This window comes from Mustela erminea, chromosome 12 (assembly GCF_009829155.1).
Source record: "Mustela erminea isolate mMusErm1 chromosome 12, mMusErm1.Pri, whole genome shotgun sequence".
NCBI classification, from domain to species: domain Eukaryota; kingdom Metazoa; phylum Chordata; class Mammalia; order Carnivora; family Mustelidae; genus Mustela; species Mustela erminea.
In genome coordinates, this window is record NC_045625.1 from 30,514,303 (window position 1) to 30,533,124 (window position 18,822).

Here is an 18,822-nt window from a genome sequence, read left to right on the forward strand (position 1 = left end):
CCGGAGTCCCGGGATCGAGTCCCACATCAGGCTCCCAGCTCCATGGGGAGTATGCTTCGCTCTCTGACCTTCTCCTCGCTCATGCTCTCTCTCACTGTCTCTCTCTCAAATAAATAAATAAAATCTTTAAAAAAAAAAAACAAAAAAAACAGTCTACATCTGTACTGGGAAGCAAACCCCAACACTTGAAAACTAAAAGGCAAACACAAATCTAGAAAAGGATGGGTATCATTATGACTTCAGGAGATACTTTTGTTTTTGAGTTTTTGAGAGAGAGAGAGAAGGCACACGCATGTGAGCAGGGTGGGGTGGGGTGGGGTGGAGTGTGGAATCCTAAGTAGGCCCCACACAGAGCTCCATCCCAGATACCGAGATCATGATCTGAGCCAAAATTAATAGACACACCCAACTGAGCCACCCAGGCGCCCCTACAGGACATACTTTAAATCTACCCTACACAAAATTAAAAGTATAACAAAAAATGAAATAAATAAAATTCAATGCGTATGTCCCAAACAGAATAACAAAAATACAAGAAAAACAGAAAAACTACACAAAATAAACCTATTATCAGTGTAATTGGAGGCTTCACTATTTCATTAGCAGGAAATGACAAAACAAAGAATTTTTAAAAGTATGGAACTGGGGGCGCCTGGGTGGCTCAGTGGGTTAAGCCGCTGCCTTCGGCTCAGGTAATGATCTCAGGGTCCTGGGATCGAGTCCCACATCGGGCTCTCTGTTCAGTAGGGGGCCTGCTTCCCTTAAAAAAAAAAAAAAAAAGTATGGAACTGATACAAAGCATAAATTAAATGATTGCCTTTGGTAGGCTCCAACCTGGCAGAATCAGGTTCAGGAAAAAAGATTTAGACAGATAAATAGGGAAAGTTATAGAGACTATGATAAGGCAAATGCAAAATCTTAACAACTGGGAAACCTGGGCGTACTACTGAACTTTTCTCTAAGTTTGAAATTAATTCAAAATTTAAAAATTTTTTAGTAAAACCAATAGTTATATAACAGGGGACTAAGAAGCCAAGGATGTTAATGCTTTCTTTCCAGGACTACAAGGATAACACACAAAATTTGTTTTCCTACTGGGAGGCAGAGAGACACCTAATTTTAATACAAAAAGCTACAAGTTCTATGCTCCATTCTTAAACCATAATGCAAAAACCACAAAACAAAGTATCTGTAACATATCCACACTTACATGTTTTATAACAATCATGAGAGGAATTTTGCCTGAAATGCCTCTCATGATAAGGAAAAAGACACATAATGATCAGCTGCCACCTAAAATATGTAAAAAGAGGGAATAAAAAGGAAAGTTGAGGGGGGAAGGTAGTACTAAGATATAAAATTAATCAAAAAAATAGATATGATACAAACATTAGAGAACATTTCAAGGAAAATGGTATAATGAGAAATGCAGAGTAGCTTTCAAATATGAAGAGGCAGAAGGTAGATTCAAGGAAAGGTTTGAGAAGGAAAAGAATGGAGTGCAGTCAAAGTCACAAGAACACTGGCAGGAGAGGTACTCAGGGCTGGGCACTGCAGAAATAAGAACTTGCATCCAACTTGGTCGTGGTGAATAACAGGAATGAGGAAAGAAATACACACCAATTTGACTTCCTCCAAACAAGCTCTCCATCTCAAATTAAAAGCATCACACTTCACACCGCCTCCTACAGCAAAAGATCCAGAAGCTAAGGGAGAAAAAGATCAATGAAAGCCTAGCTGGGCAGGGACTGGCAAAGAGAAGTGCTCACACCCCATCGGACAGCTCTGGCCGACTTTTGCCCTGGAGAAACAAGAGCCCAATGTTGCCAATACCTCCACAGTTTAGAAGGGAAGACCACAATCCAAACTTTTAAGTGAAACCTCTGGATTTTTAATGGTTAGTAACCAATGCAATTTTTTTTTTTTAAAGATTTTATTTATTTATTTGACAGAGACAGATCACAATTAGGCAGAGAGGCAGGCAGAGAGAGAGAGGAGGAAGCAGGCTCCCTGCTGAGCAGAGAGCTTGATGTGGGACTCGATCCCAGGACCCTGAGATCATGACCCGAGCCGAAGGCAGCGGCTTAACCCACTGAGCCACCCAGGCGCCCCTAACCAATGCAATTTTTAAAAACACTGCAGGCCAAACAAGTGCTCTCAGCTCTGCCCACGTCCGCTGTTGTTCTCTACACTGTGCTCCCAGTCTCTTCTCTTCTCCCAGTCACCGTCACCACTGCCAGCCTCTGCTTTCTAAAACCATGATGTCACTCAAATCCATTAAGTTTCCCTTCATCTTCAGAGCAAGTGCCTAACCTCTGGCACAGCCTTCAAGGCCTTCTAAAATGTGGCAACATGTGATTCATCTCTAGCTTTAATCCCCACACCCCAATATCCCAAAAGACTCCCTTTGCTGCCCCACCTTTGTGCTTCTTCTATCACCATTCCCTCGGGCTTGAGTACCCACCCTTCCCAGCTCTCCTCGGTTTCTATGTTCATTCAGTTATTCATTCTACAGATAAATATGTAAGGGGCACCTAATTTTGTGCCAAAACAGACAAAACTCCCTGCCCTCTCTGGGCTACACATAGGAAACAGACAATAACATGTAGAGTAGGTCACATAGGAGAAGGTGCCTTGGAACAGGAAAAAAAAAAAAAAATTAGGAAAGATTAAGGTGGGAGAGGGGATAGAAGATAGAAAAAACCGAAATTTTAAGGCATCATTTTGAAAGTGACATTAAAGATCTGAAGGATCTGAGGGGATAAATAACGGGAATAAGAAGGTTACAGGCAAAAGGAGTATCAACAGCAAAGCCCTCAGGCAAAAGTGTGCCTAGTGTTTCAAGCTGACATTCTACTCTGCCTGGAAGGCCCAACTGAGTGCCACTTACTCAGGGAGGTGTTTTTTTTAATTCCTAAAAACCAGAATTACTCATTCCCTCAAAACTGTACTCATATCTTCCTTAGGTCACCTGGATAGTGAAAACTTTCTTTTTAAGCATTTATGAGTGACCACTAATCAATTAATCAAGAGTCAGGTAGGAAATCATTTAAAATGAGTCAGTATCCAATTATTTAAAAATGAGACATATACATTTTGAACTCCAAAAATATAAACATACATTTCCTCATGTAGCACCAAAACCTTTGGGTCTACCAAACACAGTTCCCTCCTTTCTAGGATAAACTTCACCTATTATCTACAATGTCCATTTTCCTTTCCTTTAAAGTAAAAGGGAGACTTAAAAGTACTGAAATTTTTCTAAGAGCAGAATCCTTCCAGAGATTTATAAGGTTTCCCCAATCTGTTTCAGTTGTCCTGACCACAATCTAATTCATTGAAAGGCAATTCTCTCAGTCTCTAGTCTTTATGAAATCCAAAGCATTTCATAAAAAATAAATTTTTAAATTAATATTACACCAATCTGAGTAATTTTTATTAATTTATACTCAAAGGGCCACTGGTATAAATAATTTTGAGAACAAACACAAATGATTCTTGGTAAGCAGAGAAATAAAGGAAACATAAGCCAACTCAAGCTAATCTACCAGCTTAAGCATCTGTGTGCAATAGGAACTGGTTAGTATGGTTTAAGGGAATGTCCAATCCAAAATGTTATAATCAAGCCCAGCAAAGGATCTGAATAGATGTTCCTCCAAACAAGATATATAAATAGTCAATAAATACATAAACATGTGCTCAACATCATTAGTCATTAGGGAAATGCAAATCAAAACCACACTGATATACAACTGCACATACACAAGGATGACTATAATCAAAAAGACAGTAATAAGTACTGGCCAGGATATGGGGAAATTGGAACCCTCATTGCTGGTGAAAATGTACAACAGTACAGCTGCTTTGAAAAACAATTGGTGGGGGGCGCCTGGGTGGCTCAGAGAGTAAGCATCTGCCTTCAGCTCAGGGCTCAGGTCATGATCTGGGCGTCCTGGGATCAAGCCCCACATTGGGTTCCCTGCTCCACGAGAAGCATGCTTCTCCCTCTCCCGCTTCCCCTGCTTGTATTCCCTCTCTCACGGTTTTTCTCTCTCTGTCAAATAAATAAATAAAATCTTAAAAAAAGAAAAAGAAAAAGAAAATAGTTTGGGGGGGATGCCTGGATGGCTCAGTGGGTTAAGCCTCTGCCTTCCTATTAGGTTATGATCTCAAGGTACTGGGATTGAGCCCCGCATCAGGCTCTCTGCTCAGCAGGGAGCTTGCTTCCCCCTCTCTCTCTGCCTGCCTACTTGTGATCTCTCCCTCTCTGTAGCAAATAAATAAAATCTTAAAAAAGAAAGAAAGAAGAAAACAAAACAAGTTTGGGAGTTCCTCAAACTGTTAAACATGGAGTTACCACATGACTCAAAAATTTTATTCCTAGGTATACATACACCCTAGAGAACTGAAAACATATGTCCACACAAAAATGTCCACATGAATGTTTGCAGCAGCATTATTCAAAACAGATGAAAAGTGGAAACAATCCAAATGTCCATCAACTGAGGAATGGTTAGAAAAACGTGGTATATATCCATATAATGGAATATGATACAACTATAAAAAGCACTGAAGTTCTGACATAAGCTACAACATACATGAACCTTGAAAACACTACACTCAGTGAAAGAAGCCAGTCACCAAGGCCACATGTTGTTTGATTCCATCTACATGCAATGTCCAAAAAGGCAAATCCAAAGAGACTGAAAGATTCACAGTGGCTATGGGCTGTGGGGAGAGAGGAACATGAGGCGACTATGACTATTTGTAGGTATGGGGTTTCTTCTTGGGGTGATGAAAATGTTGTCATTAGATAGTCAAGATGGTTGTTCAACTCTGTGAATATATATAATTGTACACCTTTAAAAATTCCAATGCTGTCAGTGTTCAATAAAAGCTTGTTAACTGGAAGGCGGATAGGGGGACAGTTGAGAGAAAGCCCAAATGATAGAAATTTCTTCATACAGATTTATAAGAAGCTAACTACTTCTGTTAGAATATGAAGCCCTTGAAGGCAGGGATGGCCTCTCATTTATTTCCCTTAACATCTAGCATATTAGAGCACCCAAAGCAGATACTCAGTCAAGGTTCAATAAATAAATTAATAAACACCCACATATTACATAGCAGGGATCTAGAAATCCTGATCGAGATTCCACAAAGATTTTTTGAAAATTCACTTTTTAGTCCCCGAAATCCTAAGTTGCTACTAACAAGGCATGTCTCAATATGAAGTTTACACCACCTGTACCATTCTAACCACCGTATCACAATCCAGAGGACCCATTTCTAAATTTTGTCACTTTTTTAAAACCTAGTTCAAATCCTCCACCTTATATCTATCGCCAGATGTCACTTATTGGTCTCTCAGTATATTTTTCCACTTCTTTAACCACATTCCCTAAGACGGAAGTGTTCCTCATCTATTTTAGCCTCATCTGTTCTTTTCAAACAACCTAGAGTCAAAAAGAAGCACTGTCATTATTTTCATGTTACAAATGAGGGGGAAAAAATGCCATGTTTAAGGTCACCTGGTCCCTTAGGTTCAAAGTTCATCTTTCTTCACATAAATCATGTATTTCCAAACTTTCTTCTCTTTGGAGGAACAGGAACTTTCTGATAAGTTAGATATTAAAAGATTAAGTGCAAATAAGATATAAAACACCAAACCAACAATTATAAACTCCAGAATGACTGAAAAGCTTAAGCATGAGAACAATTTAAAAAAAAAAAAGGCTTGTTTGGGGCGCCTGGGTGGCTCAGTTGTTGGGCATCTGCCTTCAGCTGGGGTCATGGTCCCAAGGTCCTGGGATGGAGCCCACCACCGGACCCCCTGCGCAGAGGGAAGCCTGCTTCTCCCTTTCCCACTCTCCCTATTTGTATTCCCTCTCTTGCTGTGTTTCTCTTGATCAAATAAATAAAATCTTTAAAAAAAAAAAAAAAGGCGTGTTTAGAATAAGAAAAAATAAACAAAGGGCCCACTGTTTTGGGAAGATTTTGTAATATCAAGAGAAGACAAGGACAAATACATACCCATTCAGCTTCTTCTTTGCTTGGGTAATCATCAAGGAGCTCGATCTTAAAGGGTAGAACTCTTGATAAAACGAAGCTAACATCTGAGGTAAGTGGCAGGAAGAAAGGATCGCTACAGAATACAGAGCTAGTTCAAAAGAATTTGCATTCTGACTGACTTATTCGCTAAGCATAATACCCTCTAGTTTCATCCACGTAGTTGCAAATGGCAAGATTTCATTTTTTTGATGGCTGAGTAGTCAATCAGAGAAAGACAATTACCATATGATCCCACTCATATGTGGAATTTAAAAAACAAAACAGAGAAGATAGGAAAGATAGGAAAAAATAAAACAAGAGGAAATCAGAGAGGGAGACAAACCATAAGAGACTCTTAATCATAGGAAACAAACTGAGGGTTGCTGGAGGGGAGGGGGGTGGGGTGATGGGGTAACTGGGTGATGGACATTAAGGAGGGCACATGGTATAGTAAGCACCGGGTATTATATAAGACTGATGAAAAAAAAAAAAAAAAAAATTTGGGGCGCCTGGGTGGCTCAGTGGGTTAAGCCGCTGCTTTCGGCTCAGGTCATGATCTCAGGGTCCTGGGATCGAGTCCCGCATCGGGCTCTCTGCTCAGCAGGGAGCCTGCTTCCTCCTCTCTCTCTCTGCCGGCCTCTCTGCCTACTTGTGATCTCTCTCTCAAATAAATAAATAAAATCTTTAAAAAAAAAAAAAAAAAAGACTGATGAATAACTGACCTCTGCCTCTGAAGCTAGAAATACATTATATGTTAATTGAATTTAAACAAAAATAAAATAAATAAATAAATCCCCCAGGACTGCAGGAAACCCGAGGGTAGAGAACCTCTTTTCTTGAATATTTTATTTTTTTTTTTTAAGATTTTATTTATTTATTTGACAGACAGAGATCACGAGTAGGCAGAGAGGCAGGCAGAGAGAGAGAGAGGAGGAAGCAGGCTCCCTGCTGAGCAGAGAGCCCGATACGGGACTCGATCCCAAGACCCTGAGATCATGACCTGAGCCGAAGGCAGCGGCTTAACCCACTGAGCCACCCAGGCGCCCCCTTGAATATTTTATAATTAGGTATAATGCTGTGCCCAATTGAGAATAAAAACAAAAAATGAATGAGTGGGGGGGGGAAGAATCTGCATTCTGATCTAAACAAATCACACTCTATGATACTGAAAAAACTTTTAGATCTGACTGCTGATTATCTAAGCTATCTTGACAAGATGCCAGAAGACCACAGATGAAGGAATGCATGCTCCATTTTCAAAAAAGGAGAACTGCCTATCAGAAAAACATCTATGGGTAAACTTGCCATGTATCCCCTGAAAAAGTCTAGAATGGGTAAATACATTTCGAACACAATAAAAAGTAAAGCCACCTGGGCTCTTTATTATTAAAGCAGGCTACACAACATTTGCTATTAGATTACTAAAATGGGAACAGGGAGAATGATACAGACATATACATAACAGATTCTAACAAGATGATCTGACAGAATCTTTAAATAATAGTCTAGTGAACAAAATGGGAAAATGTTGAACAGCAGAAATTCAAAAATCTGTTAAACTCTACGAGGATGCATAGGTAGTTGAAGAGCTGGTTGATTAATGTATCGACATTAACCAATTCAGCAGGAAGTCTCATGTAAAATATCACAGTTATATCTTTTTCCAGGATCTAGACATCTTCTATTAATTAACTAAAGCCATAGACCTGCTTTTTAGATTTGCAAGGGCCACAATGCTATGAGTGACCAAAACACACTAAGCCTTACAGAATCAGACTCCAGAAAGGTCAGAGTAGGCTGAAATGATGATCCAAAATTAAAAATGAAAATTTACAGGAACTGAACTATAGGAAACAAACTGAGGGTTGCTGGAAGGTTGCTGGGGGGGGATGGGGTAACTGGGTGATGGGCATTAAGGAGGGCACTTAAAGTAATGAGCACTGGGTGTTATGTGCAACTTAAGAATCACTAAATTCGGGCGCCTGGGTGGCTCAGTGGGTTAAGCCGCTGCCTTCGGCTCAGGTCATGATCTCAGGGTCCTGGGATCGAGGCCCGCATCGGGCTCTCTGCTCAGCAGGGAGCCTGCTTCCCTCTCTCTCTCTCTCTGCCTGCCTCTCCATCTACTTGTGATTTCTCTCTGTCAAATAAATAAATAAAATCTTTAAAAAAAAAAAAAAAAAAAAAAAAAAAAGAATCACTAAATTCTACCTTGAAACTAAGAATATAGTATATGTCAATTAAATTGAATTTTTAAAAAAAAAATTTTTAAAAGAAAATTAACAGGAAGTCAAGGCCAGCATTTAGATTTTGAAAATCAAATATAGGAATAAAGGAATAAACTTCAGTTTATGTGGAAATACCTGGGTAATAAGAACGACTACAAAAAAAAAAAAAAAAACTATGTGAATCTCAAGCTGCATTAACAGATGAACATTACAATTCTTAAAAAATTATTTTTCCATATGAATCACTCCTGGATTTTCATCCTAGAAACAGTTATAACAAGAATCTACAAGTATCATTTAGTTAAAACTCTAGCTTTATCTTTTTTAAGATTTTATTTATTTATTTGAGAGAGAAAGCACACGACCAGGGAGGGAAAGAGAAGCTGAGCAGGGAGCCTGATGCGGGGCCTCAATCCAGGACCCCCAGGTTCATGACCTGAGCCAAAGGCAGATGGTTAACTATCTGAGCCACCCAGACACCCCAAAACTCTAGGTTTAGACCCAGAGTTATTAAAATGAATCTTAGCATTAAAAAACATTTTATTTGATAAGCCTAATTCATTGACATGTATATTAATATATCCTTGAAAGAAGGCTAGATATTATTAAATCCAAGTCCCTTTCTTAATAGAAGAGGAAATAAAGAAAAATTGACTAACTTGCTCCAAATAGCATAGCTGCTTAGCAAGAGCCATGATCTCAAAATCTGTCCCCTTTTCCTACACCATGAGGGTTTCCAGCCCTCTGTGTCCTTTCTTAAAAGTTGTATTTTGCACTAAAGAATTAGAAAACATACACAAAAACATACATCAGCACACACTGTGTTTTGCTAAGGACAAATTAGCTTAGCAAGAACAAATAATCACAGCACATTAGCCAGTAAAATATTTTGACATGGTGCGATCACTTACAAGTTTGATAACAACAAATATTTGCTACAAAAAGACACTCCAATATACAAATGGTTTTTATTCTTAACCATGAATATATGATTATTTATTAAAGCCTTATCCCATATCCCACTTAACATTAGAAAAATAAAGTGAAAGTTATTACATGGATGGAAAAGCTTTTAATGGACATGCCATTGTTTACAGAGCTCAAAATCCCTCCCCCATCATAAAACACACCATTATGAAAATTACTAAGAGATTTTAGACTTTGAAATCTAAACAGCAGGCCAAAGGTTTTCTTCACATAGGGTAGCATCTGTGCTGAGGCCCTCTTGCTCCCTCCTCACTCCCCCAGAAACAATGCCGCTTCAATAGCCCAAAGGTACAAAGGTTGTCTGGCAGGCTGGCCAGTGGATCCCCCAGTGGCCTGAAGTCCACCCTCTTTCCCCTCCTCCTCCTCCCCCCTCCTCCCTCCCTCCTCCCCCAGGCCTCTTCCCCCGCCCCCTTGGTTTAGGGAAGACAAGTGGAGAATTAAGAATTGATAAAAGGGTAAGTTAGCAAGACTGTGGCTTATGATGACCACCATCTGCTGGGCCAGCTTCAGGAGGGCCCACCCCACCACCCCTAAATCAGACCTGGAAGCTTCTCCTTGCCCCAGGGCTCCTCTGGGACCCCTTTTGAAAGGAAGCAGGAACTTTACCGCCCAGATAGCCTCATCACCAGTCACTTCCATTAGAGCCCCAGCAAGCTCTTTGTTTTCAAGGGGGGTGGGGGGCGGCCTCGGAAAAGGGGAGAGGTGACTCCCTTGCTCCCATTGCTGCCAATCTCCAGGCCCTCCAGCAAAACATACAAACACGCGCACAAAATGATTCTCTTTGAACCGGTTCCTCTTTCCACACCACCTTAAAAACCCAGGGTCACACCTAGCTACACAGAGGCACTTCCTGAGATCTAATTACTTCTTTCTATACCCAAACCCTATACAGGATGACTCCCTAGCTCCCTCCCTCTGAATGGACACACACGGGGTTCACTCCAGGACTTCCATCCTTCTTCTTCAATGCATTTCCCCAGGGTATATCCCCAAGCCCCATGCAGAACGCACAAATACACAGGGTCATTTCCTGGGCCCCAAGACTTTTCCCTGATCACATCGACAGACCCCGCGGTCACTCCAAGCCCCCGGAGTCCACCTCTGAGCCCAAAGGACATATACACATGCACACATGCACACACACACACACACACACACAGTCACTTCTACCATCGTCAACCAATATCCTCTGGGCCACCCGTTCCCTTTACCCACAGGATCACTCCGAGACCCCAGTGTCCCAAGAACCTCCCCAGCACATGGTCACTCCCTTGACCCTCAGGCTCTGCCCCCCCTCCCCGCGCCCCTCACCGTCTCTGTCTCTGTCTCTCTCTCTCACACACACACACACACACACACACACACTCCTGCCTCCCCTGAGCCTTCACAACACAAACACGCGCTCCCGCATGCACACCCACGGTCACACCAGGAGCCCCGGCCGGCTTCCCCCGCCTTGCCGGGTCCCGTCCCCACCACCTCACCGCACGCCGGGCCGCTCTCGCCCAGACACTCGACACACATGGTCGCACGCACGGCCACTCCCCACGCCCAGCGCCGGGCCCCGAGCCCCCCGAGGCATGTTCGCGCCCTGCCCTCCGCCCTCGTTCACCCCCGGGGCCCCCCTCTCCCGGAGCCCCGCGCCCGGGCCTTTCCCAGCCCCGCGGCCAGGACGGGGAGGGCGGCGGCGGCGGCAGCGGAGGGAGGGGCCGCAGGGGCGGGCTCCGGCCGCTCCTACCTGAGCAGTTGATGCTTTTGCCTTTGCCGCCGGGACAGTCCCCGCCGCCGCCGCTGCCGCCACTCGGGGGCTGGTTGGACGCGCGGCTCCCGGGCAGAGAGAAGGCGAAGAGCAGAAGCACCGACGTGTAACAGCAGAAGGCGAGCGGGGGCGCGGCAGGCAGCCGAAGCGGCGCCTCAGCGGCCGCGGCGCCCATGGCTGGCGCCCCTGGACGGCGGGAAGCGCAGGGAGCCGCAGGCCCGGGGCATCCAGCCGCGCGCCGGGAGCCCAGCCGCTACCTCGGCGCCTCTTAGCAGCAACGCCGCTGCGCCGGGGAGCAGCCCCTCAGCATCCCGGTCCCACCCGCAGCGCCCGCCAGGCCCCGGCCCGCCGCGCTCGGGACGGAGTCGGAGGGTCCGGGCGCGCGCGAGGGTCGCGGGCGCGCGAGGGTGCGCGCGAGGGTACGAGCCCGCGTGGCGGGGGGAGACCGAGGCTGGGGGCGTGAACGGGCGCGCGCGCGGCGGGCGGGGGTCGTGGGGCGGGGGCAGGCCCAGCCCCTCACTCGCCGCTCGCCTTCCCTTTGTGTCCGCGGCCGTCGCCACCGCGTCACAAAGACCCCGGCCCGCCCGGTGAGGGGCGCGTGACAGAGCCGCGGGCGGGAGGGGTGGCTGCGACCCCGCCCCGCGCACACCCCTAGCGCCCGCGTCGGCAGCTCCGCCCCCGCCCGCGGCCGGCACCGCCTCCGGGGGAGCTATTGTTCCTGCGGCGGGGCGGGAGTGCCGAGGGCGGGGGTCGCGGGCGCTCCTCCGCGGGGCCGCGGAGGACTGGCGGCCAGCGGGGATGCTCCGTATGTACTACCGTAACAGACATTTTTGCCGCCCTTTGCAAGTGGTTTTGAAGCATTTCTTTCGCCCAGCACCCGGGCTGGGAAAGAAGGGCAGGTGGTCTATTATACATCTAATTTCTAGGTGAACAAAACTGAGCCGCGGAGAGGTGAAGGTGACTTGTCCAAGGTCGCATACCAAGAAATGGACCGGACTCGAACTGGAACCCAAGTTCCGACTCCAACTCTGCAGTTCTTAGAGATGGGGTATATGGCTAAATTTCTAGGCTCCTCTCCCCCACCCCTTTCCCTTCATACACCAACTGAATTTTAAATACTGTTTTAAAAGTCTATATTGTCCTTTCCCACCAATAACTAAAACAGAGAGAAGATTTACCATATGCAAGACCTGGACGAAGCTCTCTTTACGAGCATTCTCTCCCATTTTTTACAGCCCTGCAAGGGACTTTTCATTCTCATCCCCATTCCACAGATGAGGAAGTTGGGACCCAAAGACTTAAAAGTGATCTGACTCCCAGTCCTGTGCTCTTCCCGTCACATGATAGATGAGACCCTCAGTCACATGATAGATGAGACCCTCAGGCAGTAAGATAATAGACTGAATTGTTGGAAAGTCTTCTGCCTTTTTCACAGATTATGCTGCTTCTCACCTTGAAATTTTTTTAATCTCATTGAAAAATTGATAAATTTGACTCAAAATTTTTAAATGTGTGAAAAGCCACCACAAGCAAAGCCACATCAGGGAAAATATTTTCAATGTGAATAAGAGACAATATACTTACTATAAAGAATGTAAATCAAGAAGAAAAAGTTGACATAATAGAAAAATGAAAAACTGACTTGTCTTTTTAACATAAAATACAGACAATATATATATGAAAAGGTATTTAAACCCACTAGTAATAAACATCAGATTAAAACCACAAGATTTTTTTTTTCCTGAACATGATTAACAATAGTTAAAAGAACTAACAAAACCTGGCACTCTTAATTTATACATTTTGGGGGGGGCAATTCGAGTATATATCAAAAACCTTTAAAATAGGTTTATCCTTAGGGTGCCTGGGTGGCTCAGCAGGTTAAGCCTCTGCCTTTGGGTCAGGTCATGATCTCAAGGTCCTGGGATCCAGCCCCACATTGGGCTCTCTGCTCAGTGGGGCGCCTGCTTCTCCCCCCACCTTCCTTTCTGCCTACTTGTGATCTGTCAAATAAATAATAAAATCTTTTTTAAAAATAGGTTTATCCTTTAAATCTAGGAATTCCAGGGTGCCTGGGTGGCTCAGTGGGTTAAGCCGCTACCTTCAGCTCAGGCCATGATCTCAGGGTCCTGGGATCGAGTCCCACATCCGGCTCTCTACTCAGCAGGGAGCCTGCTTCCTTCTCTCTCTCTCTGCCTGCCTCTCTGTCTACTTGTGATCTCTCTCTGTCAAATAAATAAATAAAATCTTTTAAATAAATAAATAAATAAATCTAGGAATTCCATGTATTGGAATTTATCCTAAAGAAATCATTGTACAAGCACACAAAAATGTATATATGGATGTTCATGACTTTTTTGTAGTAGTAAATATAATTTAAATGTCCACGTGTGGAAAATAAAGTATGGTACCTCTTTGTACAGAGGAATATTTTGCAGTTTTATTTATGATATTAACATTAACATAACATATTTATGATAACATGGAAAAAAGGATACTGATGAGCATAAGAAAATCGTATTTCTAAAATATGTGTGTGTGTACACATCCCTAGCAAAGAAATCAAGAAGAATATACAGCTATATATTAACTGTGATTATCTCTGAAAGGTGGGCTTATGAGTAATTGGCACTTGTCCTTTATATTTTTCTGTATTGTCTGAATTTTTTGCGATGAAAATTTTTATTGTTATAATTTAAAACTATTTTCTTTTAATTTCTTTTATATTATATTTTCAGCATCCTTCTTTATAAATTCATATGTTAACATTTTGTTAAGATTTGCCTCAAACCTCTAAACTATTAGCAGGGGCATGGCAGTTGTTACAATGAAAATTCAGCTTCTGGCTTCTGATTCAGGTGTGATCCCGGGTTCCTGACTGCTAAGTCACAGCTAAAGGCTCCTTCTCAGAGCATTTCTTCAATAGCTTCTCTGCTCATCATGACCTCTTCTTTGCTTCTTTCTAGCCCTCCGTCTTGGCTCTCCCACCCCCCCCACCCCACCCCCCACCCCAGTATTTTGCCTTTAATTTTCATTTGACTGCTAACCATAGTCCAGGCAGAAATACTAAGAGGAGACAACCCTTAAATAAAACGCAAAAACCCTTGGGGTGCCTGGGTGGCTCAGTGGGTTAAGCCGCTGCCTTCGGCTCAGGTCATGATCTCAGGGTCCTGGGATCGAGTCCCGCATGGGGCTCTCTGCTCAGCAGGGAGCCTGCTTCCCTCTCTCTCTCTCTCTCTGCCTGCCTCTCCGTCTACTTGTGGTTTCTCTCTGTCAAATAAATAAATAAAATCTTAAAAAAAAAAAATTGTTAAAAAAAAATTGTTTAAAAAAAAAAAAAAACGCAAAAACCCTGTGGCCATACATCACAAATTAATTTACATCTGCAGCTTTCTCCGAATTAGGTAGGAAAAACTCAGCTCAGATTTCTCAAAAATTCAGCTCATATTTCTCAAAAGTTGTCAAACTCAAAAGGACTCTACTTCAGAAACATGGTTTCTCTGACGTCAATCATCCAAACTCAGAGAGGAAAAAAGATTTTACTGGTCATCTAATATAACCCCTATCACATGCTTTAATATTGGTGACTCCAAAATGTTAGACAGCAAAAGAGTATGGGACTTACTACATGAAAATCACCCAGAGTTTTTTAAAAGAATGTAGATTTGTGAACACCACTCCAGAAATGCTTGGAGGTGGGAAGGAGACTACTCAAATACCCCTTATGTGTATTAAAGTTCTCTAGTAACTCAGATAGACTGCCAGTTTGGAAACCCCTGACCTAACCTAGAACAGTCAGTTATTGTTCCATAACAACCAACCATAAACCCTTAGCAGTGTGCCACAATAAGCATTCATCTCTCTCAGGTCTGGGTTGATGAGTCTAGGCTAGGCTTGGCTGAATGGCTCTGCCTCGAGCTGCAGGTCCAGCTGGGCTAGACTCCTGTGTGCAGGTTGAGCTCTGATCTTCTCCAGGATTATTCTTTTGGGGGCCCCAGCTGAAGGGGCAGCAGCTGCCTAGAGGGAACTCTATGAAGTTGGCAGTGGTGCAGAGGGACATGCCCAACTGTGCAAGCATTTTTCATCCCCCTGCTTGTACATTGTCTGCTAACATCCCACTGACTAAATCAAGTATCATAGCAGAAACCAAAGAAAAGGGTAGGAACTCTATTCTGGAGGTGAGTGAAAGGGAGTGAGTAGGGAGTGAATATTTTTTTTAATAGTAATCTATCAGAAATCCTATACTTGAATGCCATTATTTATGCTCTGTCAGAATGTTTTCAGTTCTGGAGCACCTGGGTGGCTCAGTGGGTTAAGTGTTCTACTCTTGATTTCGGCTCAGGTCATGATCTCAGGGTTGTAGGATAGAGGCCCAGGTGAGGTTCCACACTGGGTGCGGAGCCAGCTTAAGATCCTTTCTCCCTCTCCCTCTGCCTCCCCCTACCCCTTCCTCTCTCTTAAAAAAAAAAAAAAAAAAAAAAGAGAGAGAGAGAATGCTTTCAGTTCCAAGTAACAGAAAACCCAACCCAAATTAACTTAAAAAGAGATTTATTGACTCAGATTTAAAATTTTTAAAATTTTAAAAAGCAGAAGGTAGTACCCTCTTTTGTGAGTTAGTTTTTGTCTTCAGTAAGGATTTGTCCTTGGAAAACATTGTATTCCTTCGAGAAATCTTTGTGAGCATCCACTGTGTGCTAAGCACCACAGTAGCCATGGGGAGCAAGAGATAATTCTGCCTTGCTGTCTTGAGGGGAGAGTAAGAGGACCTCTGAAAATTAATGATTACAACTCAATATGATACACACTAAATAGAGACGGAGTATGGGGGCAGGGGTAGGAGTAAATGGCAAATCTCCTCCACACTCCCAGGTTGGCCAAAATTCTGGCTTTTCTGGACCTCCTGCTGTAGGGTCTAGCTACATAATGAAGCCCTGATAAATGGTAGTGAGACAATTTGGGACTGACAAGTTGGCCCTGGTAGGAGAGAGTCACAGCACTTGAGCTCAGTCCAGAAACACTGGAATGATTTATGATGCAGCACTGACACAAGCCTGGAATTGACCTCTGGCCCATCTTGGGAAATTGGCCAACCCCCCTAACCTTCCTAGAATAAGCAGTCTTTTCAAAAAATGGAAAGAGTGAGTGAAGTCATTCATTCAGTATGTTTGTACTGAAGGCCTACTCCTCCCTGAAAACACAATGGTGAGCACAATAGACTTAGCTCCTTCTTGATGATGTTTATAGTCAAATATTAATCAATTATCGAAATAAAAGTAAAATTGCAATAATGTTGATAAGTGCTATGCAGGGAAAGGTCAGAGGTTTACCTGTTTACAGTGACACTTGTGCTAAGGCCAGAAGGTTGAATGGAAATTAACTAAGAGAAGAGAAAGTGTTCCGGGGTGGAGGGAACATCATTAGCAAATGCCTGTGAGTGAAAAGGGTCTGAATGCCGGCCAGTGTAGTAAAGACAGAGAGCAAGGTCAGCTTGCTTTAAACTTCATTCACTGATTCAACAAATATTTACTGAGGACCGGCTGTGATTGAGGCACTGTTCTAGATGCAGAGAAACAGCAGGGGACAAAACAAAGTCCCTGCTTCTCATGGATAGTGAGAAGACCCCGTAACAGTAATACGGGTGGGGGAGAATGATTGTTGGATGCTGGTCATTGTTGGATCAGCAACTATAATTCAGTGCAGGCCTGCCACATCCCGGATATTGCCAGCCACTTTGGATTTGTTGTCACCGATCATCCCACCCACCCTGTTGGTAGGCATTATTTCCACTTGATAAATTAGGAAACTGAGGTTTATGAGGTTAAATGACAAACCACAAAGCTAGGAAGTTGGAGTCAGCGGACTCTGACTCCAGAGCTCCACCGTGTCACTAACAGGAGCAGCTCGAGGGGCATCATCATCAGATACAAAATGGAGCAAAGATTGACACCACTAAGACAGCAGCCACCAAGGAGTGCGCGCAAACAATCCTGAGCCCCCTGCCAGCATGTCAGGAGACCCTTGTCTTCTTGGGATCAGTCAGGGATTACAGTAATGTGACTACATTGCTTGTAATTACAACTCTGGTTGAAAGCACTGTGATTGTTACCCACATCCCCTTAATGGTCCTCAATTAATGTAGATGGGCAGAAGCCAAGGAGGCAAGGGTTACAGATATCTGAACAAAAAGTGCTATGGGAATCCAGAGAAGTAGCCTCACTCTGCCTGGAGAACAGGCTTCGCCACTATAATTCTGCCAGTTTGAAAAGCATCTCGCCCAAACAGTCCTTGTGAGTGGGTAGGGAGACTGAGGAGGCCTCGCTCGGTTTTTCCGGCAGGTCTTCATGTCATTTAGTTCTTTGGTGTTGCTCTGAATACAGAAGAAAGATCTTTCTCCATCTTTCAGCAAATGGAAATTTTCAGCCGCAATTCAAAAATTTCTCCGAGGGTTTAACTCATAAAGGGTGGTACCAAAGAAATAGCGTCTCTGACAAAGACAATCACGCATAAATGTTAGTAAGAGGTATGACATAGTAATTAAGAGTGTAAGCTCTGGAACCAGACCATCTGGTTTTGCATCTTAACTCTGCGGCTTGCTAGCTCTATGACCTTGGGCAAGTTACTTAACTTCTCTCCGCCTCAGTTTCAAAATCCGTAACATGGAGATAAAATTTCTATCTGCTTCATAGAGTTATTGTAAGGATAAAATGAGTTTTTATGGGTAAAATTCTTAGAATCACGCTTTGTACATTGTAAGTACTCGATAAATAATGGGGTAGGAAAAGGAGTGGCGAAGTAAGCACATAATAAATGCTAACTATTAGGGCACCTGGGTGGCTCAGTCAGTTGAGGGTCGTCTGCCTTCTGCTCCGGTCATGATCTCGGGGTCCTGGGCTCGAGCCCCACATCAGGTTGCTTGCTCTGCGGGGAATCTGCTTCTCTCTCTGATCCTTCTCCCTGCTTGTGCTCACTGTCTCAAATAAATAAGTAAAATCTTTAAAAATAAATAAATACCATTATTAGTGGCAGGAGCCATTACCTGCGTTTATATACTAGGATAAGAGCTTTGTGTTTTTTATCAAATGTAATGTTCCCAAAACCTAATGGGGAAGGTGCTATTATTATCCTCATTCTGTACCTAAGAAAACGGAGATTTGGAGGGGTTAAATTATTTGCCTCAGGTGACACAGCGAGTAGGCAGCCAGACTGGTACTCGAATCAAGGTCTGTCTGACTCAAGAGCCTTGGTCTAAAACAAAACTCAAAGAGTTAAAGTCAGCAGTCAAAACACTTTGGGTGAGCTGGCTGGTTGCTAGAGAGACCTGCAAGAGGGCAGCCCGCTAACGGGCAGAGGCAGTCAAGCTACTGGGAGGAAAAGTGGTAGCAAACAGCCAGGTGGGTCAAAGGGAAGGACACGAGGTTACAGCCAAGAGTCTGAGAACTGGAGAATAGCATCCAGTGAGCTAAGAATCATGAAAGAGAGACAAAGCAAGGAGCTAACTACATAGAGGAATTAGAGTGAGTCCAATGGAGTTAAATAATGATATTTTACCACTGTGTATTTAAGTATGTCAGCTTGCCACTGTATGTATACATATGTATGGAACATATGTCATTTGCCTGTGTATACATATGTAATGAGTGTATCAGCTTGCCTCTGTACATATGCAAAAGTGCCAAGCATATGTCATTTTACTCTCTGTGTACATATGTAGGGAATGAGTATATATCAGGTTGCCTCAAAGTGCGTATGTATGCATATTTGAGTGTGACAGCTGGGCTCTGTGTTTGTACATGCACAGTT

General features: G+C 43.5%; 1 protein-coding gene across 3 annotated transcripts in view; it reads right to left on the reverse strand.

Moving 5' to 3' along the window:
* The window catches only part of TMEFF1 (transmembrane protein with EGF like and two follistatin like domains 1), an 86,652-nt gene extending 74,990 nt beyond the window's left edge, over positions 1-11,662 (reverse strand). The window contains exon 1 of one of the 3 annotated variants that reach the window (XM_032306965.1): positions 11,002-11,661. In XM_032306965.1, the coding sequence (XP_032162856.1) occupies positions 11,002-11,197 (196 nt within the window). In that variant the 5' untranslated portion in view covers positions 11,198-11,661. Of the gene's footprint in view, positions 1-5,531; positions 5,572-11,001 lie in introns of those variants that run through there. The other 2 variants (XM_032306967.1, XM_032306966.1) reach the window with 2 other exon arrangements.
* Positions 11,663-18,822: the final 7,160 nt, after the last annotated feature.